General features: G+C 44.2%; 1 protein-coding gene across 5 annotated transcripts in view; it reads left to right on the top strand.

The window, feature by feature from the left end:
- Positions 1 to 25,542, top strand: part of Znf462 (zinc finger protein 462) — a 139,372-nt gene that overhangs the window by 63,012 nt on the left and 50,818 nt on the right. For 4 of the 5 annotated variants that reach the window (XM_076934948.1, XM_034503123.2, XM_076934946.1 and 1 more), the window contains exons 3-7: positions 1 to 5,645; positions 6,504 to 6,668; positions 8,813 to 8,916; positions 12,025 to 12,143; positions 15,500 to 15,691. In XM_076934948.1, the coding sequence (XP_076791063.1) occupies positions 1 to 5,645; positions 6,504 to 6,668; positions 8,813 to 8,916; positions 12,025 to 12,143; positions 15,500 to 15,691 (6,225 nt within the window). The remainder of the gene's footprint in view (positions 5,646 to 6,503; positions 6,669 to 8,812; positions 8,917 to 12,024; positions 12,144 to 15,499; positions 15,692 to 25,542) is intronic. The other variant, XM_076934949.1, reaches the window with a different exon arrangement.

Raw genomic sequence — 25,542 nt, 5'->3', positions numbered from 1 at the left:
GTCAAAGTGCAACTGCATTGGGGAGCGGAAGTTACTATGGCCACAGTCCAGGATATTACAGTCAGCATATTTCCCCTAATCCCAAACCAACCAACAAATTTTTTCAGTGCAAGTTCTGCGTACGCTACTTCAGGTCAAAAAATCTCCTCATAGAACATACTAGGAAGGTCCATGGAGCTCAAGCTGAAGAGAGTCCCACAAGCCCTCCTGTTCCAGGATCCTTAAATTATAATATCATGATGCACGAAGGATTTGGAAAGGTCTTTTCTTGCCAGTTTTGCACATACAAATCACCTCGGAGGGCAAGGATAATTAAACATCAGAAGATGTACCACAAAAACAGTCTGAAGGAGTCCACAGCACCACCACCTGCTCCTGCTCCACTGCCAGACCCTGTGGTTCCACCCGTGTCCTTGCAGGACCCCTGCAAGGAACTGCCAGCTGAGGTTGTAGAGCGTAGCATCTTAGAATCCATGGTCAAGCCTTTGACCAAATCTCGAGGCAACTTTTGTTGTGAGTGGTGCAGCTACCAGACTCCCCGCCGAGAACGCTGGTGCGATCACATGATGAAGAAACACCGCAGTATGGTCAAGATCCTTTCTAGCATCAGGCAGCAGCAAGATGGGACTAATGTATCTGAAGTGCAGAATGATAACGAACCCAGCCCCACATCCAACTCCACCTACCTGTCCGTGAATGCTGCAAGCCGGGAGATGCCCAACACTAATGTCTCCAATTTCAGGGGCTCCATGGGCAACTCCATCATGAGACCTAATTCTTCTTCAACTTCCAAATTTTCTTCTATGTCTTACCCTCAGATGAAGCCGAAATCACCTCATAATTCTGGCCTTGTGAACTTGACGGAGAGGTCCCGTTATGGAATGTCTGACATGACCAATTCATCCGCTGACCTGGACACTAACAGCATGCTAAATGACTCTAGCTCGGATGAGGATTTAAATGAGGTAGACAGTGAGAACGGTTTAAGTGTTATGGATCACCAGGTGGCAGGACTGTCTGCAGAGCAGCTGATGGGCTCTGACGGCAACAAGCTGTTGGAGACCAAGGGGATTCCATTTCGAAGGTTCATGAATAGGTTCCAGTGTCCCTTCTGTCCTTTCCTCACCATGCACCGTCGCAGCATTTCCCGTCACATAGAAAATATCCACTTATCTGGAAAGACAGCTGTCTACAAATGTGACGAGTGTCCGTTTACTTGTAAGAGCTCACTAAAACTCGGGGCTCACAAACAGTGTCACACGGGTACGCCGGATTGGGATACTGTGAATTCTCAAAGCGAAAGCCTGTCTTCCTCGTTGAATGAAGGAATGGTATCTTACGAGAGTTCCAGCATCAATGGTAGAAAGTCGGGAGTCATGTTGGATCCCTTGCAGCAGCAGCAGCAGCAGCAGCAGCAGCAGCCGCCGCCACAGCCACCTCCGCCGCCACCGCCACCACCACCGCCACCACCACCATCACAGCCTCTGCAGCAGCCTCCGCCACTGCAGCTGCAGTCACCACACCAGGTGCCACCTCAGCCACAGCCACCACCAACACAGCAGCCACAGCCACCCGCACAGGTCCCACCTTTGCATCCTTACAAGTGCACCATGTGTAGTTACTCCACGATGACTCTGAAAGGGCTACGAGTCCATCAGCAGCACAAACACTCATTCTGCGACAACTTGCCAAAATTCGAGGCGCAGCCCTCGAGCCTACCACTGGAAAACGAGACAGATAGCCACCCCTCTTCCAGCAACACTGTGAAGAAAAGTCAGACCTCAATTCTTGGATTGTCCTCCAAGAATAACTTTGTAGCTAAGGCCTCTAGGAAGCTTGCGAATGACTTTCCTCTTGACTTATCACCTGTGAAGAAGAGAACGAGGATCGACGAGATAGCCAGCAATCTGCAGAGCAAAATCAACCAGACCAAACTGCAGGAGGATGCGATCATCAATGTCGAGGACGATGAGGAAGAAGAGGATGACAACGAAGTAGAGATCGAGGTTGAACTGGACAGGGAAGAGGAACCAACAGATCCCATCATGGAGGTTCCAACTCCCTTTTCAGCCCAACAAATTTGGGCCAGAGACGGCAGTGAGTCCCAGAAGGAGCCCAACTATAGAAGTATCACCCATGATTACACTGCCACCAATGGGGCCGAGATCGAACTCACACTTTCTGAAGATGAAGAGGATTACTATGGCTCTTCAACAAGCATGAAAGACCACCAAGTATCCAATGCGGCTCTGTTGAACACCCAGCCCCCTATCTATGGGACGGAACACAGTAATGAGAATACCGATTTTGGTGACTCTGGAAGGCTTTACTATTGTAAACACTGTGACTTCAATAATAAATCTGCCCGGAGTGTCAGCACCCACTACCAGCGAATGCACCCATACATTAAGTTCAGCTTTAGGTATATCTTGGACCCCAATGATCACAGTGCGGTGTACAGGTGCCTGGAATGCTATATTGACTATACCAACTTTGAAGACCTCCAACAGCATTATGGTGAACATCACCCAGAGGCCATGAATGTACTCAACTTTGACCATTCGGACCTGATCTACCGGTGTCGGTTTTGTTCCTACACGAGCCCGAATGTCAGAAGCCTGATGCCACATTACCAAAGAATGCATCCCACGGTGAAAATCAACAACGCTATGATCTTTTCAAGCTACGTTGTAGAGCAGCAGGAAGGGCTGAATGCCGAGTCCCAGACGCTGAGGGAGATTTTGAATTCAGCTCCCAAGAGCATGGCGACGTCCACGCCTGTGGCTCGCGGTGGTGGTATGCCAGCTACGTTTAACAAAAACACTCCTCCCAAGTCCTTTACTCCAGAATGTGAAAGCCAGAAGGACCCTTCAGTGAACACCGTTGTTGTTTATGATTGTGACGTTTGCTCGTTTGCGAGCCCCAACATGCACTCTGTCTTGGTTCACTATCAGAAGAAACACCCTGAAGAAAAGGCCTCGTACTTTAGGATCCAGAAAACCATGCGCATGGTGTCTGTGGACAGAGGCTCTGCCCTTTCCCAATTATCATTTGAGGTGGGTGCTCCAATGTCTCCCAAAATGTCCAACATAGGTTCCCCACCCCCCCCACAGCCCCCGCCACCAGACCTCAGTATTGAGCTCTACTACTGCAAACACTGCTCCTACAGCAATCGGTCAGTTGTGGGGGTGCTTGTTCACTACCAGAAAAGACACCCAGAAATAAAGGTCACTGCCAAATATATCAGACAGGCTCCTCCCACAGCTGCAATGATGAGGGGGGCTGAAGGGCTCCAAGATTCCCCTCGGCCTCCTGCCCCCATGCAGCTGAACCGGAGCAGTTCTGAGAGAGATTGCCCTCCTGTGGAGACTGAGATGTTCTTTTGCCAGCACTGTGATTATGGGAACCGGACGGTCAAAGGCGTCCTCATTCATTATCAGAAGAAGCACCGGGACTTCAAGGCCAATGCCGATGTGATCAGGCAGCACACAGCCACCATCAGAAGCCTCTGTGACCGGAACCAGAAGCCTGCCAGTTGTGTGCTTCTCCCTGCTTCCGGTATGGAACGGGACAAAACAAAACTTCGAGCTCTCAAATGTAGGCAGTGCTCGTATACCTCCCCCTATTTCTATGCACTGAGGAAGCATATCAAGAAAGACCACCCTGCCCTGAAGGCCACAGTCACGTCCATCATGCGGTGGGCGTTTCTAGATGGCTTGATAGAAGCTGGCTACCACTGCGAGTGGTGTATCTACTCCCACATGGAACCCAGTGGTTTGCTCCTGCATTATCAAAGGAGGCACCCTGAGCATTATGTAGATTACACTTATATGGCTACCAAACTCTGGGCTGGGCCAGACCCATCCTCTCCCACTCTTACCATGTCAGCTGAAGCCAAAACATACAGATGCAGGGACTGTGTTTTTGAAGCCGTCTCCATCTGGGACATCACCAATCATTACCAAGCATTCCACCCCTGGGCCATGAATGGTGATGAGTCTGTGTTGCTAGATATCATCAAGGAGAAAGATGGTGTAGACAAGGCCCTCCTTGCACCTGAAGAGTTGATAGGCCCTGTGAATTGTGAAAACAGTATGCCCACCCCCCTTCCCGAGCAGGAAGCTGAGTGTCCAGAGGATGCAAGACTTTCCCCAGAGAAAAGCATTCATCTGACTTCAGCTAACCCTGCTATATCTTCCACCCCATACCAGTGTACAGTGTGCCAGTCTGAGTACAATAACTTACACGGCCTCCTCACCCATTATGGGAAGAAGCATCCTGGTATGAAAGTGAAGGCTGCTGATTTTGCCCAGGATATTGACATCAACCCAGGTGCCGTCTACAAATGCAGGCATTGTCCGTACATCAACACTCGCATCCATGGCGTCCTGACCCACTACCAGAAGCGACACCCGGCCATCAAGGTGACCGCCGAGGACTTTGTGCATGATGTGGAACAGTCAGCTGACATATCCCAGAATGACGTGGAGGAGACAAGTAGGATTTTCAAACAAGGGTATGGTGCCTACCGGTGCAAGCTGTGTCCTTACACACATGGCACTCTGGAGAAACTGAAAATCCACTATGAGAAGTACCACAACCAGCCTGAGTTTGATGTCTTTTCCCCCTCTCCCCCGAAGCTGCCAGTGTCCCTTGAACCTGAGATAACCACTGAAGTGAGTCCCTCCCAGGTCTCCATGACGGAGGAGGAGGTGGGAGAGGATCCTATGTCCACTGCTCACTTCTCTACCTCGCATCTGGTCTCCCACACTGTGTTCCGGTGCCAGCTCTGCAAGTACTTCTGTTCCACGAGAAAGGGCATTGCTAGGCACTACCGGATCAAGCACAATAATGTCCGTGCCCAGCCCGAGGGCAAAAACAATCTCTTCAAGTGTGCCCTGTGTGCCTACACCAACCCTATCCGAAAGGGACTGGCAGCCCACTACCAGAAGCGCCACGACATTGATGCATATTACACCCACTGCCTTGCAGCCTCCAGGACCATCAGTGACAAGCCCAACAAGGTGATCATCCCATCCCCACCCAAAGATGACTCTCCTCAGCTGAGCGAGGAGCTACGGCGGGCTGTTGAGAAGAAAAAGTGTTCCTTATGTTCCTTCCAGTCCTTCAGCAAGAAAGGCATCGTGTCCCACTATATGAAGCGTCACCCGGGAGTGTTCCCAAAGAAGCAGCATGCCAGCAAGCTGGGGGGCTACTTCACAGCAGTCTATGCAGACGAGCATGAGAAGCCCCCACTGATGGAAGAAGAGGAGAGAAGCAGCTTTGAGAGGGCCGAGGTGGAAGGTGAAGCTCAAGACATTGAGTGGCTCCCGTTCCGCTGCATCAAATGCTTCAAGCTGTCCTTCAGCACAGCAGAGTTGCTGTGCATGCATTACACAGACCACCACAGCAGGGACCTAAAGAGGGACTTCGTCATGCTAGGCAGCGGCCCCCGCTTCCAGAACTCCACCTTCCAGTGTAAGCACTGTGATAGCAAATTGCAAAGCATAGCCGAGCTGACCTCACACTTGAACATTCACAATGAGGAATTCCAGAAGCGTGCCAAACGCCAGGAGAGGAGGAAACAGCTTTTGAGCAAGCAGAAATATGCAGATGGTGCTTTTGCAGATTTCAAACAAGAGAGGGTAAGGATATGTTTTGATTTCCCTTCCCCCAGGAGGCCTCTCATCACTGGTGCCCACATGCACTTCGTTGCCAGCCAAACTGCTGCAGGCTTCCTAGTGACTTAGCTTGCCAGAGAGCTCAATAAGTCAATTAAACATTTCGAGCTTGATTATTCCCCATTCTATGCTCAACCCACTCCACCGTCCTGTCCTCCTCCCCTTCTCCCTCTGACTCCTCCGATGGCTCCCCAGGGGAGGTTTGGGGTGGTTTCTATGTATGTCTTTCTGCCAAGTAGTGTTTTCTGAAGCCTAGTTTTTAAGAAAAAAAAAAAAAAAAAAAGACAGTGCTTGCTTTTCCTAAGGCAGTTGTGGACTATCTCTTGGTACCCTTAGCCCTTCTCAGCCATGACACGGTCTCCAGTGTTTGCTTCGGGAACCTAACATCTCAAGGAATAGATTTTCTTTCTTTCTTTCTTTCTTTCTTTCTTTCTTTCTTTCTTCTTCCTTCCTTCCTTCCTTCCTTCCTTCCTTCCTTCCTTCCTTCCTTTCCTTCTTTTTCTTATTTCAAGAAGTTCATTAAAGGAATAGCTGTGCTACATGTCACCTGCACAATCAAAACTGATCTGAAAGCCAGATAACTTAGTCACCCTGACTGTGGGCTTCTACACAGAAATCTCTCCTCACCAGCTGGAACCTAAGTGAGTTCCAGAGACGGCGACTAGTAGGCAGTATGCCAAGTCTGATGAAGTCAATATATATAAGGAACACTCTAACCTGCTAATCCTCTTTAAAATATAGTATCTAGTAATCTGTAATAGTAAAATGCCTGCCTTTGAGGGAGGGCATGCTGTACTGATGGCTACCACTGTATTTTACCAGCCTTTTGGTCACTTAGAAGAGGTGCCAAAGATCAAGGAGAGGAAAGTGGTGGGCTACAAGTGTAAATTCTGCGTGGAAGTGCATCCAACGCTTCGGGCCATCTGTAACCATCTCCGGAAACACGTCCAGTATGGCAGCGTCCCAGCTGTATCCGCTGCCGTGAAGGTGAGAAGGGGAAGATCCGGGTACCTGCTGTGTGTGTGTCTGTGTGTGTGTGTGTGTGTGTGTGTGTGTGTGTGTACATATCTGAGTTATTTATTAACCCATTGTTTGAAGCAGCCTGGCAGAGTGTGGCTTGAGATGCGGGCATTCTTGAGTTATGCTTGGCTTGCTTTGGCTTGTTTTGATTTCTTTGCAGGTTGGACCTTCTGCATCTTTCCATTTAGGGAAAGGTTTGATCCAATTTCTGATTCTGAGGGACAGTCTGGTGGAGAAAGATGGCCCCACATTCTCATCTAGGAGGCTTGGGGTCACATTATTTCAAGCTGATTATCTCTAGGTGATCATTCTGAGCTGTCAGAGCTCATGGGAGGAATTCAGTGGGTGGGCTCTATTCTCATTATCTGGACCTCCGACTGCCTCACTCTAACTGTTGTTTGCCTGAGCATGGGACAGTCCAGAAGAATCTGCATTTTGCTTCTTTCTAGTGTCTTTGAGGTGTGCAAGGGGTATTGATCAAATATAAAACTAAGAGCCTTTAAGACCGGGTTTGTCTGCTGCACCTGTCTTTGCACATGATGCCGCTGGCATCTTCCTTCTTTCCCCTCACCTTTGCTACACGAGGTGTTTTGAATTCCATAATACAAATAGCAGCTACTGTTTCAATAGGCCAGTCTCCATTCCTACCTTCTAGAATGTACTTACTACTTCTGAACACAGAAATTAATTCAGGCTTCTGCCCTTTCCATCTGGATATTGGAATATATTTTTATCATTTGCTCTTTCTTGACCTTTGTATCCTGTTTACTCTGAAGGTAAAGCTTATCTTTCCTTGAACACTGAACCCTTGTCTTTGAGAACACTGTTAACCCAGGGACAGAGGCAAAAGCTTCTACACTTGACTGTAGTGAGTCCCAGGCTTGCTTCCTAGCCTCACAGAAGAGAAAATTTGGTATTCCAAGAAGCTACTTCAAGAATTGATGCCTTAAAAGTCAAACTGTTCCTTAATTTTTGGAATTAACCACACAGTAACCTTCATTTGAAGGTGGCATTTCTATCTGCAAGAGAGAGGCAGGGAATTAGTCAGCTTCCCTTTCAAATGACCCAAGGTTCTTAGCTGGCCAATATCTTAATTACTGTTTTATTGTTGTGAAGAGACACTATGATCAAGGCAATACCGTGATGTAGAAAACATTCAATTAGGGGCTTGGTTACAGTGTCAGAGGGTTAGTCCATTATTCTCAGCGTGGGTATGGGGTGTGTGGCAGAGCACTGGCATAGTACAGGAGAAGTAGCTGAGAGCTTTACATCCTGATTCATAGGCACAGGCAGAGAAAGAGAGAGACATTGGGCCTGACATGGGCTTTTGAAACATCAAAGTCCATCCCTAGAGACACACTTTCTCTAACACGGACACGCCTCCTAATCCTTCCCAAACAGTTCTTGGTCTCAAACAGAGACCAAGGATGCAAATATATGAACCTATAGAGGCCATTCAAGCCACCACAGCTATATACTATGCTTTTTTTGTTCCCTTCCTTTCTCATCCCTCCCTACCCCTCCCTCCCTGCCTCCCTCTCCCCTCCCTTTCCCTCTCCCTTCAGCTCTCCTCCTTCTCTCAGAGTCATAATCCTAATCTAACTTTATTTTGGAACCAATGAGATCACAATTTAAATTTTCTTTCTGTGATTGGTAGCGAGTGAATTATCTTCATATTGGGAAAGCCCATGTCACATGTCTCAGGCTCTCTTATTTCCAAATTAATGTTGCCTCAAAACCAACACCACTGTGGAAGAAACGACTCTCAAACTTGCCTTCTCTGTACGGGGAGCCAGAGATGCAGGGGAGAAAACATTGACGGAAATGCTGACGAGCGTGGGAGAATGAAGGGAAAGAAGAAAGCTGGAGTAGTAACAATGGATATTTATTTTGTTGGTGGGGCATGTGTGTGTGTGTGGTTCTCTTAGCAGGAGGCTGAAGACCCTTCCCACCTGTTCCTGGATGGATTGGAAGCAGCCAGAGACGCCAGTGGCACGCTGGTGGGCCGGGTGGATGGTGGACACTGCTTGCTTGATGCAATGTTGGAGGATGAGACCCGGCCGGGGGGATACCATTGCAGTCAATGTGATCGGGTCCTGATGTCCATGCAGGGGCTGCGTTCTCATGAGAGGAGCCACCTGGCCTTGGCCATGTTTACCCGAGAGGACAAGTACAGCTGCCAGTATTGCTCCTTTGTTTCTGCATTCAGACACAAGTAAGTGTCACTGGGTACTCCCTCGTTGTTATTGGGAGAGCATAGCTTAGAGAAGGGATCTAAGCTGTAGCAGTAAAAAAATACTCAGATGACTATGAAAGCTCAATTCCTGGTTCCTACTTGATGTGACCTTGACCCATAAAGTGGACCTAAGAGTATCAGTGAGGAGACAGCATTAGATTTAGCCAGTGCGGGCAGTTAAAATAACGGGACAGAGAGGAATCATTATGATTTACTCAAGAGAAGACATGGTTTCTGGGAGCAGATGTTTTGCCTGGTAGGTCCACCAAATATTTAGCCAAAAGTTAAATATCATTTGAAGAAGTCAAGTTCAGTTTGGAAAAGCAGGGGTTAAAGATGGCAGATTCCTCCAGTTAACCCTTGTGACTGGAGAATCATTGGAAGGTAACAGGGGTTATGGATGCTAAGGGTTTGCTCAGGATCAGCAAGGTGGGAGGGTAAGGAAAGGCATGTGTTGCCAAACTTGGCATCCTCAGTTCAATTCCAGGGACTCACACGGAGAAGTCACTTCTGCAAGTGGTGCCTTCTGCGTGTTGTTACAAGCATATGGTTGCTCACACACACACACACACACACACACACACACACACACATGAACTGCTAAAAGTCTGGGGAGTCAAAGAAGTAGGAATGTCCCATGCTCGTTACAGCTTTGAAAGTGGGAACTTGGGGTGATAGGAAGGGGCCAGGGTCTAAGGGAAGGAAACTTTTTGTTACATAAATACTCTTCCTGTAAGACTGGCAGAATATTGAAGGTAGTTAGCTTACTGTTTATCTCTGTGGTAATTAAAAACAAGTGAGGTCTGTTTGCTTCAGAGTATAGACAGAACGACTAAAAGCAGGAGGAGCCGTGTTTCTCTTTAGAGAGTAGAGAGATGACACACTTTTTATTCTGATACAGAACCTAACATTTAGTCTTTGCCTACATGCATCCATACAGTGTCATTAAAACTGGCATTCTCAGTTCCTTAAGTATTAAACCACACTGCATGATAACACAGGCCCTCAGTAAGTTATTTTGAATAAAAGAATAATTTATGCCTGGCATTATTCCTTGGGAAAATGTGAAGATGATCGAGGTATAAATGCCTTACTTAAAAAAAAAAAATGGCTGGGTAAAATAAGGTACATTTTAAAAAAAAGATTGTGGTAAAATGCTGAGAAATGTAAAAGGAAAATGCACCCTATACTTGGGGAGAAATGAGAGGATTTTATAGATTAGGGGAATTTCAGTCAAGTCTTGAAACAGGAAGGTTGAACCTGTCTGGTTTGAGAAGAAGTCAGGGTAGGGAGAAGAGTGGGCCCAAGGTGGAGAAGATATCAACCTAGGTTGAGGCCTAGCTGGTGGTTTTGTTTCAATGAGCCTTAACTTACGTGAAAAGAAACAGTAGAGTTTATCTCCTGGCTACCTAAGTAGGCATCCTATTAGGATGTCTATAAATGCCAGAAATTAGTGTATTATAATTACTACACTGGCAAAAGGAAGAGTCTGGAATGAGTAACATTCATAATTACCAACAATTACTGCACCTGCTGATACAGCAGGCACTATCTTAAGGACCTCCAGCTATTACCTTTTTATATTTACAAAACACCCCTATGATGCCTGCCCCATTATTATCTCCATATTATAGATGGGGAAAGTGAGGGCTGAAGAGACTACATAGTTTTCCTGAGGCCACATTGCTTATAAGCAACGAGCTGGGATTCTGTGTCTCAGGCAGTCTGACTAACTGTATAGCTCGGCCAGGGAGATCAATTTAGAAGAAATCCTAGGAGCTCATGTAAGAAGTTAGGGATTGGATTCAAGAATGATCAGTAATGGCCAAATAACAGAGCAGAAGTAGCATCCAGGTTTGTGTCTGCTTGGTTGGGAGAATGGCAGGGTCACTTATGGAAGTGAGGAACACTGGCTTTGTAGGAAGGTGTTGAGTCTGTGTCCACAGGATGAGTGTAGGCTAGCTAACGGACATCCAGAGAGAGCTGTCTAGAGGCCATGGGTAGTGTGGCTGTGGAGCTGGAAGAATTACCTGTTTAAATGATAAGCAGTCACAGTCCCATGCCAGTCACTCAGAACAGAATGTTGGTCTCTGGGGTCTTGTACAAAGAAGAACATCCACACCTTGATGGCTCAATTTATTACTTTTCAGACTAATAATTATTAAGAAGTACTAGGGGTTCATTCTAATTAAGTAATGTCCTCATAAATTGTTTCTGGAAGAGTAATGTATGGCAACTATGGTGGTATTTATCAGAAGGGGTGTCCAGCCCACCCTTTGCATACATGATTAAACCACAGTTGCATTGTGCTCCATATTGGCACAGATCCTGGGAACACGGCAGCCTGTGTGAGCAGGTCATGTGCTTTGAGCTCTTCTTTCTCTCCTGTTCCTGAGGAAAGTAGAATTACTGATGTAAGAAGGGAAAGCTCATGCTACATTTCTCTAAGCTTCCACCATCCCCCATCTTTCCCCACCATCACCTCATTTCTCTATGTGAGTTAGATAGTCATTCTCACTAGAGAACTGGGCAGAAAAACCTGTTCTTCGATTATCATGACCCTGCTCTGTGAAGAGAAAACCATGATCTGCTATAACTGTTACTGTGAATCCATCTCTCAATTTTTAAAAAAAAAAATCTTATTTCTTCCTTTCTTCTTCTTCTTTCTTTTTCTCCTCCTCCTCCTTCTTTTCCTCCTCTTCTCTTCTTCCTCCTCTGCCTCCTCCTCCTCTTCCTCCTCCTTTCTTGAAATAGTTTTATACAGCTATCCTAGAATTTGCCATGTAGCCAAGGCTGGTCTTGAACTCCTGATGCTCCTACCTGTACCTTCCAAGTACTAGTATTATAGTTATGTAATCCACACTAGGTTTCTAAAAAGATCATTACTCTCTTCCTCCAAATTCTCCTCCTATTAAGAATGGCTCTCACAACTCTGGCCTCTTTATTAATTTATTGGTAATGGTGCATGTCCTCATTATTAGAAAACAACAGGGAAGATTTGGACCAGCTTAGAATTCGGATATTTGGAATAGTAGTGGGAAGATACCTGTGGTTTTTAATCCTGCTTCCCTTGTTTTCCACCTCAAGCTTGGATCGCCATATGCAGACCCATCACGGACACCACAAACCATTCCGCTGCAAACTCTGCTCGTTCAAGTCCTCCTACAACAGCCGGTTGAAGACACACATCCTCAAAGCCCATGCTGGTGAGTTGCTCCTTGGAGTGTCCTTCAGTACTCTCTCAAGTTGCCTACCTCACGGCCTTGAGTGAAACTGAAAGTTCCCCCCACAGGAACGGTACGTAATTTATACTTGGGATGGTTGCATGTACAGTTTTAAAGAATAACAAAATTCAATTTTATTCATAAAACCAAAACAACCCCCAGTGCTTTGTGTGACTGATACCTCCAAACAGCTTAGAATTAGACTGTGGTTTTTTTTGGGTTTTTTTTTTTTTTTTTTTTTTTTTGGCTTTTCGAGACAGGGTTTCTCTGTGTAGTCCTGGCTCTCCTGGAACTCACTCTGTAGACCAGGATGGCCTCGAACTCAGAAATCCGCCTGCCTCTGCCTCCCAAGTGCTGGGATTAAAGGCGTGCGCCACCACCGCCCGGCCTCCCCACCACTGCCCGGCCTCCTGTTTTGTTTTTAAAAGAAATTTCTAAATGACCTTGGCTGGATCATGGGATGACAAAAGAAACAAACAAGCAAACAAACAAAAAAGAACCCCTCTTTTTGAATTGTTTAAAAAAAATCTACTAAAGCTAATTTCTACATGAGACAGAGCATACACTGACACAAAGCTCAGGAAGCATAGGGTGGCTCAGGAGATTCTCAAAAGAGACAAGCCATGTCTTTCGACTTGAGTCACGAGTGTCCAGGAGCTGTGCTGTTTTGTTCACTGCATGGTATTCATCCCAGGCTGTGCACTAAACAGTGACGGCCATCAGCTTACTCGTTTCTGTAGCATTCCAAACGGATGGCACTATAGGATTCCCTCTGTGCCTTCTGTATAACATTCTGAGCATTGAGCAGTCTTACAAAAGCTTGGCTCCTTCACTTTTGCCATCCACTCCCCACCCATATCCTTCCTCTGCTTCACGGGCATTGGACCTGTTGAGCTATTCCATTTTAGTACAGTGAAACTGCTTATACCACACAGCTGCCCTTAGCCCTGCTAGAGATCAGAGTTGGAGCTAGGAGATTAGTTATGTAGGCTTGGTTCTGATAGTATTTTAATGTCCCTGGGAAACTTCTCCTAAAGTCTAAGAAGTCAGTGGCTTCAGGATTCACGTTACTTTTTAGTATTCATGTATATCATAAATTATTCAGCTGGGACAGCATCCTGATAAGCTTTTCTCATTGCCTTTGGCCTTGTCCAAAACACATTCTTACCAGTGGGGAGCTAGGTGAATGGTTTTGGCCTATCGAAGGTCTCTGAACCAACCACATGCTGCATCACCTTCAAAGCAGTAAGCTTTTCTTCAAAGAAAAGAAAAGCAATATAATTCTGCTCTCACTACACGGTGGGATCTCAGTCCCTATGATGTGACTCGGAGCCACCGAGAGAGATCCTGGCCTTAGAGGAAGCAGTGTGTTTACTACAAGTCTCTCAACTTGCCTATGCTCAGTTGAGTGTTTTATTTATTTTTATCAGTGTCCTCAGATAGGGTCTTGCTATGTAGCTCAGGCTGGCCTTGAACTCATTGTTTAGCCCAAGTTGGTCTCAAAGTAGAAGTAGCCCTCTTGCCTCATCCTGTGGAGTCCTGAGATTATAGGCCTGTACCCTCGTGCCTGACACTCTGTTAAGAGCTAAGCAGTGCTGGATTTGACTCTTAGGTTGTGAGACAGACTCATATCTACCTAGGAAGGTTCATTCATCCAGACTCACATTAATATTAGGGACTAGAGATGCGGCTTTATGGTTAATAACACTTATTGCTCTTTAAAGGACCTGAGTTGGGTCCTAAGTACATACTTATTAGAGAAAATTTGAAAAAAAAAAATATGTTCAGTCGTCCATAATGTCATTATATAAAGGCCACTGTTAATATTTGATACTTCCTCTCAACTGTTTCCTCTATAATTATTTTCCACAGTTGTAATTATAATGCCTGTAAAGAATGTTTTATGTTTTAACTCATTCTTAAGTTTCTGTTTTATTACAAGTTCTTCAAGAATTTATTTTAATTGTAGTTCATCAAGAAGATTATTACCGACATTTGCCTAATTGTTTTCTTTTCTTTCAATATCTACATTGCTTCATAGCTTTCCATACATGGATAGTATTATTTTTCATCAATTTGTTTGTTTATATTCTCTGTGTGTGCCCATGTTCCATTTGTGTTTGTGTGTGTAAATCAGAAGATACCTTGCAGGAGTCAGTTCTTTCTACCACGTGGGATCCAGGGTTGTAGCTTGGTCATGAGCCTTGCCTGCATATGCCTTTATCCTCTGAGCCACCTTGCCAGTCCATAAATAATATTAATCTCCAAATAAAATCTTCTCTGTATTAAGGGTGTATTCCTTCCTCCCTTCTTCCCTCCCTCCCTTTCTCCTTGTCTCCCTTCCTTGCTCATTGGGAATTTTGTGAAAGTATCTTGCTATTGCAGCCAGGCAGTCCTCTAACTTACAATCTTTCTGCTTTATCTTAATGCTGGGGTTATGGATGTGAACCCTCATGCTTGGCTTGTATGCATTTTCTAGATAGAGACTGTCAGTGGTAGGGTTATTAGATTGGGAGCCAAATTGACCTGTTGTTACTGAAAACAAGATAGATTAGACTAGTGTATATTTGTCCCAGTAACAGACAAACTCACTGGTAAGTTCATTCTTAAAATGTAATGAACTTGAAAGTTGGTTTATAGCAAAGGTAAACCACACTCTTGTCTTGATTTGGTCATAACTTTCTGTGGTGTACTTCCATTTAAGTGTATTATTGAATGCTGAAAACAGTATACACGCTTCCCTTCCCAGTTATGCTTACCACATATAATTCTTCTTCCTAAAGAAATGTTGCATTTCTATAGTGTTGATTATATAGAAAATGGGGTTTCATCATGAGCTTCCCCTCTGCCCCAAATATATGGGGGGAGAAAATGGTTAAGATTGTGTCAGATGAAGGGGTACGTAGTTCAGCAGAATAGGGCTCCCATGGAGGGGCAGTATGTTTGAAAAAGCCACTGAGAAAAAGAATTAAACTTAATATTTTCTGTGGATTGAATGAAACCTGCCCTGATTGATTTTAATACAGCGAAGGGGGAAGAAGTTGGAGGCATCCTCTCTGAATTAGATGAATTAGGTTGGTGGAGACTATCCCAACAGCAGCACTGCTGTAGAACAGGAGATTGGCAGGGACTAGGTGTCCTTATCTTGGAGCTTGTGAGTGCTCTTTCCCAGGACTGTGGTGGTGAGAATGGGCAGAGAGTTGGCCTTGGAGGACTTCTAGAACAAGAATCCTTAGAACACCTCTCTAGAGGGAGCCAATTCACTGTGTGGTTTGCTTTCTAGCCCCTTTCCCCTGACTCCCACCTTTTCCTGTCTACCTCACCACATCTCCTTCCAGGTGAACACGCCTACAAATGTTCTTGGTGCTCCTTTTCCACCATGACAATCAGCCAGTTGAAGGAACACTCCCTCAAGGTCCATGGAAAAGCCCTGACCCTTCCCCGGCCACGGATTGTCAGTCTCCTCTCCTCACATGCCCACCACTCCTCTCAGAAGTCTACCCCAGCCGAAGAAGTGGAAGATTCCAATGGTAAGAATGGGTTCCCGAGATGGAATCCACCATGTAGTATTGAGGTGAGCTAGGATTGATTCTTTTTTTTTTCCGAGGGGAAATTTTTACCCAAAAATATGATGGTTCAGAGGAAGGAAAGGGTATGAAAGCTCTAGATCCTGGCATAGGAAGGAGCGTATATTCAGATCTGCATGATGCCCTGGTAATAATGTCCATGGACAGCATTAAAGCATCATGCTGGGCAGGATGGGCCAGTGTTGGGTTCTTTTATGGTGGATTCTACTGGGACATGAATGGAATACAAGAACGTGTCTGTTGTTATAAATATCTTGTCTTGTAAGAAAATGTTCTGTGAGGTGTGTGGAGGGTCAATTAACCAGATCTCGAAATAGAAGGAGGGGAAGGAAGAGTAAATGAATGGGGCACTCATATTGGAGGGGGTCACATGCTATATATTGTGGTGACAATGTTTTCTTATAGCATTAGTTAGGATATGAGTTTAGAACTGCTTTGCTTTGTTTCATAGCTTTGAACGACCGGGCAGGAAGATTTAGAGACATGTACCTACTGACATTGCCACCAAAGCATGTCAAGAAGACAGAGTGTCAACTTGGAGCTAGTCAGTGGGCATAGCATTGGGAGTGAAGGGATAACATCAGTTTTCATCAGACTGCATAGGAAACAGACCTGGTTGACTGATCAGCTTGCTCGGAATGTAAGATCAGATCCTTAGTGGAGAAATGGAGAGTAGCATAGGAGAGCTTGAAACTTCTCCCTTTGTGTCTGATGTATGATACCTTCTGCAGCACGTCTGAGACCATAACTGCTGTGGTCTACAGCTCTCCCAGGATCTACTGTTCCATCCGTGGGAAGAGCTCAGTAGACAGAAAGTGGAACAAAGGCCTGAATTTCATCTGCCTCCTTCTGACAATCATGATTCCCTAGGCAGTCTTGGTTTCTATGCCTGCATGATGATGATATATGTAGGCCTTAGCTGATTGTCTTGAGAGATTAATGAGACAAGGTCCACGTATAAAATGCCTGCTGTAATGTCTGACACACAGGAAGTGTCAGTGAGTGGCCATTTTATTTCTGTGATTTTCATCTTCTGGTTACAGCTATGGTCGTTGGGACCATTTATGGCAGGTGTGGATTTGGGCTCAGTCACATAAGGGCTTAAGTCAAGAGTTCTCCAAGGTGTCTTAAGAATCTGATAGCCTATAACTTGTCAATGAAGTCTAAGTCTCACTTTATGAAAACAGTAATTAATAATCTTTAGTCATGAAGTCTGTGAACAGGAAGGAACAGAAAGACCAAAATTAAAATAAAATAAGGAGGTTTCTTATGATACCTAGTAGAGAGTGAGCACACAACTCCCACAATTGTGGTAGTGCGGTCTGTGTCTTCAGTAAGAGTCTCCAAACTACAGTGATCTAGAGGACGTGTGAGAGAGTAAAGGAAAAACCCTCTTTTACCCTCAGATTCTGCTCCCTGGGTGGGTGGGGATGGTAGAGTATTGTGACCAGAGGGCAAAATCTAATTTGACCTAGATTGTAAGGTTTTTTTTTAACTCGAGTTTAATTATTTTTTTTTTTAATCTGAAATGGAAGCTATACTCCTGCAACCATTTGGGTAAAACTTAAATACTGTTCACCTGATATTCAACCTTCTTCCTTGCAAGTTGGGTCTCAGTCACTGGATAATGGCATCATATAGACCAATCACTTCATGGATCATTCTTCTCTACTTATGCCGAGAAGAGTTGGGCTCTGAGAGCTCTCTGAACCTGTACTGGCCTAAGCTGGTCTAGGCACAGAAAAGCCCTAACTAAACACAGTGTCTGTCTGGCCCTCCAGCACCAGAAAATAGAGTGCTTAGAAGACATTACACATACGAGCTTACTACAGCCCCAAGCCTGAAGCCTTTTCTCATGGTAGGGGTTGGGAGAAAGCAGTCAGGGTTCAGAGTCTTAGAAGCTAAACTGTGGAGAGGGGAGGGTGTCTCAACAGCACGCAGTCTGACATTGCGATACTGTAGCACACAGCTGCAGGAAGATAAATTCCTAAATGCCCTGCTGATTGTTATTTGCTATCTTGAAAAAGAACACATTTGCAGCAAAAGCTCTAGGTGGTAACCATTTCCTGAGACCCACACAAAACTCTTTGGACCTGTATGGTTTTTAACATATATAAATAACCCATATCCAAGGACTATGCCCCAGATTAGTTTAATTTGATGACAAAAAAGCTGATTAGGAGGTGGGGTGAATAGAAAGGAGGCATCGAATAGACTGTTCTCACGAAGGAATAATTATGTGGAAAGAATAATTAATAGTTTGTGCATTCGATAAGTGTTTTCTTAAAGCTTTGCTTTAGATCTCTCATTGTTTAGTTCGGCCAGGAATGACTTAGGAGGCCCACGCTAGGAGGACGATTTGCCAAGGAGCTGGTAGTGGATTCCTAGAAACAGCTCAGTCTGGAGCATGGAAAAACAGCTGTGGGGCTAGACAGTAGCCTGTAAATCATGCTTAGAACGGCGTTTGAAACACACATGTGAAATCCAATTGCACATTTTAATAGGGAGAAGCTGTGGGGCTATTGGCTCTCAGTTAGGGTTTCCCACGCTGCAGATGCCAGGACACTGTGAGCGCACGTACCAAAAATGTGTTGCAGGCCTACGGGAGTGGAGATCCATAAACCCAGGGAAATGGCCACTATGTCCTTGGCTATCTCAGTCCCTAGTGAGCGATGAGAGTAAAATGGGGTGACATGATCATTGCTGTTTTGCAGCAGGCAAATGCTTGCTGTCTTGAGAACAAGCCAGTTCTTTCTGGCAGAAGGAGACAGTCCAGAGGGGAGGTTCTGTCTAGGCTCTTCTCAATCCTAACCCAGAGGGATGCAGTGAGGGAAGGGGGAGAGAAGCTGAGAAAGCAGAGATGAGAGGTAGAGGGCAGATCTCAATCCCAGACGCCTGGCCACACACCTGTTCTGAGCCTCATCAGGGCTCTTGGGCTCAGAGCTGTCAGCCTTGACGTGTTTTGTGGACCCTCTAAATACTTTGCATGATCAGTTGTTGGGAAGAAAAGCAAGAGCTGTGGGGTATTGGTTTTGTGTATTAAATAATGGGAAATGACACTCAGTTGCTATTCAAAACAATGCATTAGGGGGAGACAAGGAAGATTGTCAACAAAGAGAAGTGTGTTGACTGTGTTTCTTCTCCTGTCATATAAAAGATAGGACTGGCTTTTCTCAGGCTGTTTCCAAGTCTCTTTCAACCCAGAGAAACAAGTGTAGCCACCGCTATAAAATAACAAAGAAAACAGGGCAAGGCTGTTTAGCCATGAGGTTTGTTAAGGTCTGAGAAGCAGCACGGGGTGTGAGCAATGGATGCGAAGTTGGAAATTCAGCCATTTCCTGCCTTTTTCCTCTTTGACGCTCCCCTAGCCAAAACCAACCAAGCAAAAAAAAAAAATAAACAATTTCTTTTGCCTATCTAGTTCTGCCATATGAAACTGATTACTTAGGAATTCTTAATCATCATGAGATTGTTAAGACGAAAGGTAGTCACTAAGACTAAGTGTAAGATGAACTTTAAAAAAATAAAGTATTGAGCTCCTCACTTGCTCACCTAGTTACCATCATTCCAAAGAGATGCACAGAAAACCCTAATGCACAATACTCCTCCGCAGACAAGTCTTTGATTTTGTGAATTATTAGAAAAAAATGTAATATCATGTTAATATTTTAGGTTTTGATAATTTTGAAGTAACAAAAAAAATATACCGAGCAATGTGATTTGTTTGTCTTGTTTTGTTTGTTTTTTAAGTCTGTCTGGCCTTGAACTCACTGCATAGCACAGGCTGCTCTCAAACCAACAGATACCTGGTGGCCTGGGCTTCCAGAGTATTGGGATTATAGAAGTCTGCTGCTGTTCCCAGTTGCTCTGTGACTTGCTTGTTGTTGTTATAACTTCTTTGGTTGCCTTTTTAAAAAACCTCTAAATTAGAGAGTTTTTGACAAACACTATTGGGGGGGGGGGAGGGAAGGCAGGCATGTCTTCCTGAGGAATCATAGACAACTCACATCTGAAAAATCAGTTCTCTCTGCTCACTCAAAATTGACTTCATTCTTTCTCCACTGCAGAATGTTTTGATAACCAATCCTGATGTTTCCTCCCATTTCTGTCTGCTAACTTCATCCTCCAAACTTTACCTTTTGAGTAAGCTTCTCTGAGTATGTGGAAGGGTGTTCTCCCTGGCTGCTTCCCTCTATATACGTTTGTGATTTTTTTTTTTTTCCCTTACTTTAAAGGCTGGTTTTTAACTCTTTAGATTACTCTTTTATCCCTTTCCTGAAGTCTCTATTTGCCCTGGTAGATATACCATGGTTCCATTCCTATTCTAAATGGGATGGTTGGGTAGGTACTTTGGAATGTTTTTGTGACCGGTTTCTTGGAAGCTTCCTAATTTTCAGTCCAGTCAATACTGCTGAGTCTCTATGCTTACCTAACTCCACAGAGCTATGTGACCCAGCATTGAGTTTTTAATCCATTTAAGAGGAAATTTCAAAAGACAACAATTTGAAGATGAAGCCTTAGGGACTGTTCTCACAGGGAGATGTTCTCACAGAGCATCTGATGCAACTCTTCTGCTGGAGTGAACAGATCTTCCTTGATGTAGCATTTGAAATGTCATTGTCCTTTGTGGAGGAGGGGAATTCAATCTTGAAACAGAGTATCATAAGAAAGTAGCAGCATGGTAGAACTAGAGAGAAATGGGCATTGCTAGAAGGTTCCTAGGTAGCCAAGTTGCCTCTTGGACTCAGTACACAGTTGCCCCTACAGTGGGCAGTTTCTTTTTTGTGTTTCTCAAGATGCAGTGTTCAGGGGAAAATGAAATCCAAGCTCCAAGATTCTGCATAGAGTAAAACAGATTAATACAAACCTGTTGATGAGAAGTAGGGCTTCTATTCTCCCTGAAAGAATTTTGTCGGCAGGCTGTTAACACGAAAGGATGTCATGGCTGTGGGATACCCATTTTGTGTGCAGCTCATCTTGGCCAACATGTTTAATATATGGAATATTCCACGGTGTCAAGTGCAAGACGTTGGGGAAAGCCTTCAGAACACCAGTACGTGAGTTCCATGTGAGTAAGCACGAAGGGGAAGAGTGTTAAGGCTGTCTCTAACCTATCAACTCATTTAACCTTGGCTGCTGCGATACTTGACACCTAAAAATTGAGATCTGGGATGCCAGCTTTTGGAGGAGAAGCTTTTCAGAGCTTTAAATAGGTCAGACATAAAATTCAACCTTTGAGAGGATCCAATTAGTTGGTAGAGCATCAGACCTTCCACACAGGTTCCAATTGCAATCAGATTTCTCTTGGGGTGAAATAAAAAAAAAAAAAAAAAAAAAAAAAGAGGTTGTTTCTCTTTTAAAAAAAAATGACAGCAGTGAAATGGAGACTTGTGGGTGTATAATTGTAAGATACAAGGATTTGCATCATTTATAGCATGAGGGATATAAGACATAATTTTAATGGCTTGACTATAATTTTTAATAGGTTCTGCTGGTCTCAGAACTATCTGACCAGACACCACTAACCTTCCCTCTTTGACATCAGAATTTCTTCATAAAATGCAGTCTGGAGTTTATTTCATGCTTATTTTAAAGAAGGATAGTTCTACTGTAAAGTCTTCCTTTGGCTCCCAGGAAACAATGTAGCATCAAAGATTCTAGCTTGCACTCTGGTCTCTAGAGGATACTCTACTGGCTTTAGTGGGATACAGGAGCCCTCCAAATTGATGGTCATCTTAAACTTGATTGTGTGGTAGACCCTTCCCAAGAAACCCACCTGCCTGGGATTTGGGACTTTACATTTTTAAAAATTGTTTGACAGTTTTGTACATTCGCACAGTGAACTTGAGTGTTTGTGAGCCAGCCACATTTTGTGTGTGTGAAAGATTAGATGGCATTTTGAGTGTGGCCATTCCATGTCCTGGGAACTTAGTCAACTAGCCCGTCTCCCCTCCAAGCCAACAGAAACACTTGGTCATCAGAAATTTAAATCACATATTACCAAACACACTTAAAAGTAGTTCCTAGCAACACTGGAGTTTGCTACTTAATCCCACACCTGTCTTTTGTAGCCCTGTTAAGCTAGATGGAGATTTTCTTCTGACTTCCAGAACCCCAGGGAAAATGTCTAAAAGAAAAGAAACCTACTTTTTCATGATAGGTTAAAAAAAAAAAATACATTCAGTTATTACTCCAATCATCTAAAATAGTCTTGATTCTTTTTTGAAAGAAAAAAAAAATCCCTTTTCATATCGTTGCCTACCTTGAGCTTTCTGTTTTTACTTTGATTTAATTTGATCAAAAGCCCTTAAAGCTGTCCTAAGACTTATATGACCTGGAAGTCCTTTCTTTTCTTCCAAACCCTGCTGTTTATGAGAGAATTTTACCCATGCCACAGGAAGGATACAGAACCTGGGGAGAGAGCAGTAGGAATGAGCCATGATTCAGAGAGAAAGGTGTGAGGTAGCATGGCTGGGATGAGCATTGCTGGGGAGAAGGATGTGTCTCCTGAGGGAGACTTGCTTGTCTTAAGGATAAAAATTCTTTGTTATCCTTAAGTTCAGAGATGACAAGATACTAAAGACAGTTTTGAAAAACCACTACTATTTTCCTTTAAAAACAAAACTCTCTAAGTTTTGATGATATGACTTGGAAAGCATGTCTTCCTAGTGTGTGCATTTTCTTAAGTCACTCAGAATCCTGTATCATACTGTATGGAAACGTCCCAATGGTAATGCTGGTAGGTAGATGAACAAAATGAGAAGATGAGGAAAGGTCGGGGTAGGATGAGAGATGAGGATTCAGGTTAAGGATGTATTTATTTTCAACTGGGGTCTGTTCTGTTCCTTGCTGCAGAGGCCTAGGAAGGAATCAGTTCTGGCCTTCTGGGCTCTAATCCTTTTACAGGCTCCACCCAGGGAGCTGTTTGGCTGGGGGGTGGGGGTGGGGCAGGGCCCAGCTTAAGTTTCATATACCAGTACACTGCTCCTGGGGAGCCAGTTCCACCACTAGGTTCTCTAGCTTCCTTGGAATATTCTTAGATGAATCTCCCAAGCCAAGCCTCTTACATCATCTTTTATTTTCACACACTGCAAGTTTTCCACCACCACTGCAGCGAAAGCCACACTGAGACCTCAGACCTTCCAAACCCTCCGTCTAGTTCTCAGCTTTTAGTGCTACTGCTGATTTTCTCCCTCTGGACTAAAGAGAAAGTCATGCATTGTGGTTTATAGAAGAACTCCGTATGTCTCCGTGTTTGCTTCCTAAGTGATTAGAAATAATCATTTTTATTGACTTAACTCTTGCTGATTGCCTTAAATTGATCATCTGCCTTACTACGTGTCACGAATGAGAGGCACAAGTGATTCATTTGATTTTATGAGAAGGAAACTGAAGTCCTGAGGGCTGAGATGATGAGTTCAAAAATCACAAAACCTAGTTGTGGTGGAGTTAAGTTTTGCAAATTAAACCCAGAGCCCGTATCCTTACCTTTTTGCGCTGTCAAGGTCTAACAGCAAAACTGCATGTCTGGGCGGTGATTGGACGAGCTATAACATACCTCTTCTTGCATGCTTTGGGGTTCTGGAATCTTCTGAAGGAAACCAGCAACGAGATAATTGTTCTTTTCTGATATTTAAAGCCTAAGTGACTAGGCATACAGGTAGTAGTGTTTTAAAGGACCAGAAATACAAAGTGAGAAGTGGAAGATGTGGCTTTTAATGGCTAGTAGCTATGAAAAGGAGAAGGGATCAGCTCTTCCAGAGGGATGCACTGGAAGAGAAGGAGCTTATGCTGGGACTGAACTCCAAAGCCAGTCTAGCCGGAGGAAGGGAGGGAGGGAGGCTGTGTGGTGGAGGTAAGAGAGAAGAAGCACAAGAGAGAAGAACTTAACCCTCGGGAAAGGCTATGGATTTGTTAGGAAACAGACAGAATAAGAAAGAGCAGCAGCAAGGGGGCCTGGCTCCAATGGAAGATGCTTCAGTACTTCTAAGCGGTCTGCATGTTAAAGTCTGCCTCTGGCTCTTCAGGAGTAAGGATGCATTCACAATAGTCAGGACAGAGCTGGAGAGACAGCTCAGTGGTTAAGATCACTCACTGTTCCTCCAGAGGACCAGAGTTCAAATCCCAATACCCACATTAGGCATATCCCAACCACAGCTCCAAGGGATTCAATGTCTTTTTATAGCTTCTATGGGTATAGTATACATGTGCTCATACATGGACACATACAAAAAAATTAATCTTATGATAAATAATGACGTATTGATCTACATGAAAATTCCACCCTCTTTTTTGGAATATTTTTCACCTACTCATGATTAAAGACCAACTTCATGGTCATGCCTAGCAAAAAATGTTGGCGTCACCTGTACACCATCTCCTCCCTACCTAGTACATAAGCTCTAGAGTTCACTGTGGAGATATCTCCACGTTTGTTCCTTGAATAGTCAAAACAAACTAACAAACCCTCAGAACTTATTTGTTCAATCATTAAAGAAAAAAAAAAAAAACTGGAACGATAGCAAATACATTTTCCTTCTTGTGAGTTTGTTCTCACATGATGGGTTCCATCACCCGATGACCCATCATACACACATTGGAAATAGGAGAATCCACTTCTAACGATAGGCAAACCAAAGTATTCTTTCCCAGTGAGAAATGCAGAGTGGTCAAAGTCTTTAGATCTTTGTTTTCACATGTGATACACATACAAACATACATACATACACACACACACATACGTACATACGTGGAAAGGTTTTCAGAATCATAGAAGACCTTTGGAGTTTGCTATTAAAAGTTAATTTTAGGCCGGGCGGTGGTGGCACACGCCTGTAATCCCAGCACTTGGGAGGCAGAGGCAGGCGGATTTCTGAGTTCAAGGCCAGCCTGGTCTACAAAGTGAGTTCCAGGACAGCCAGGACTACACAGAGAAACCCTGTCTTGAAAAACCAAAAAAAAAAAAAAAAAGTTAATTTTATTTTCAGGGTGACTCGTCTTCTCCCCCAAAATACTTCAGTAGGGCCTGTATCTTGGCTATTTTCTTGAATCTTAATGTATTTTAAAGCCTAGCAAATTGGTCTATAAGTTAAATGACAAAATCAAGATTACAGACTGTCTAGACTGTTTAGAGCAATGGGCTTGAAAGTGAGATTTAGCCAGGGATAAGTACAAAGTATGTTTGATAGCTTTTGACCCCTGTACTCACTTCCATTTCTCGACTTGCCAAATATCTGTATAATTATCAGCTCCCATATCTGTCTGACGAAAAACTGAGCTACTGAGGTCAAGGACTGCTTCCTATTTTTTTTTCCAGAGGCCTCGCACTTGGCAGGCCATTCAATAAATATTTCTTAAATTGACCTGAATTAGAGCTGCAAAAGGAATCACAGACAAAGAAAGTAATGAAGCAATAGCTCTCTTCTGAAAAGGCCTGGGGATTTCTACAGGCTCGCCAGCATGTTCAGAAGCTGCCATGAACAGGGTAGCATTTGGAAGAGCTGGTGGGATCTGGCTGTGTTATCCCAGGAAGCGCCGATTCTGCTACTGCAGATTTCTCCAGTATTCTTACGTTTGAGCCAACTGACTTCTACTGCCCCACTGGCAGCATCATTATGTTTCATTATGTTTATTTAGCCTGTGTGTGTGTGTGTCTGCATGTATGTGTATGTGTGAGTCAGTCTCTCTCTCTCTCTCTCTCTCTCTCTCTCTCTCTCTCTCCTTTTATTTTATTTTATTTTATTTTATTTTATTTTATTTTATTTTATTTTCTCCAACTCAGTAGCTTAATCCCT

This window comes from Arvicanthis niloticus, chromosome 5 (genome assembly GCF_011762505.2).
Source record: "Arvicanthis niloticus isolate mArvNil1 chromosome 5, mArvNil1.pat.X, whole genome shotgun sequence".
NCBI classification, from domain to species: domain Eukaryota; kingdom Metazoa; phylum Chordata; class Mammalia; order Rodentia; family Muridae; genus Arvicanthis; species Arvicanthis niloticus.
The sequence above is the reverse complement of the archived record's forward strand: the minus strand, read 5'-3'. Positions and strand labels throughout refer to the sequence as shown.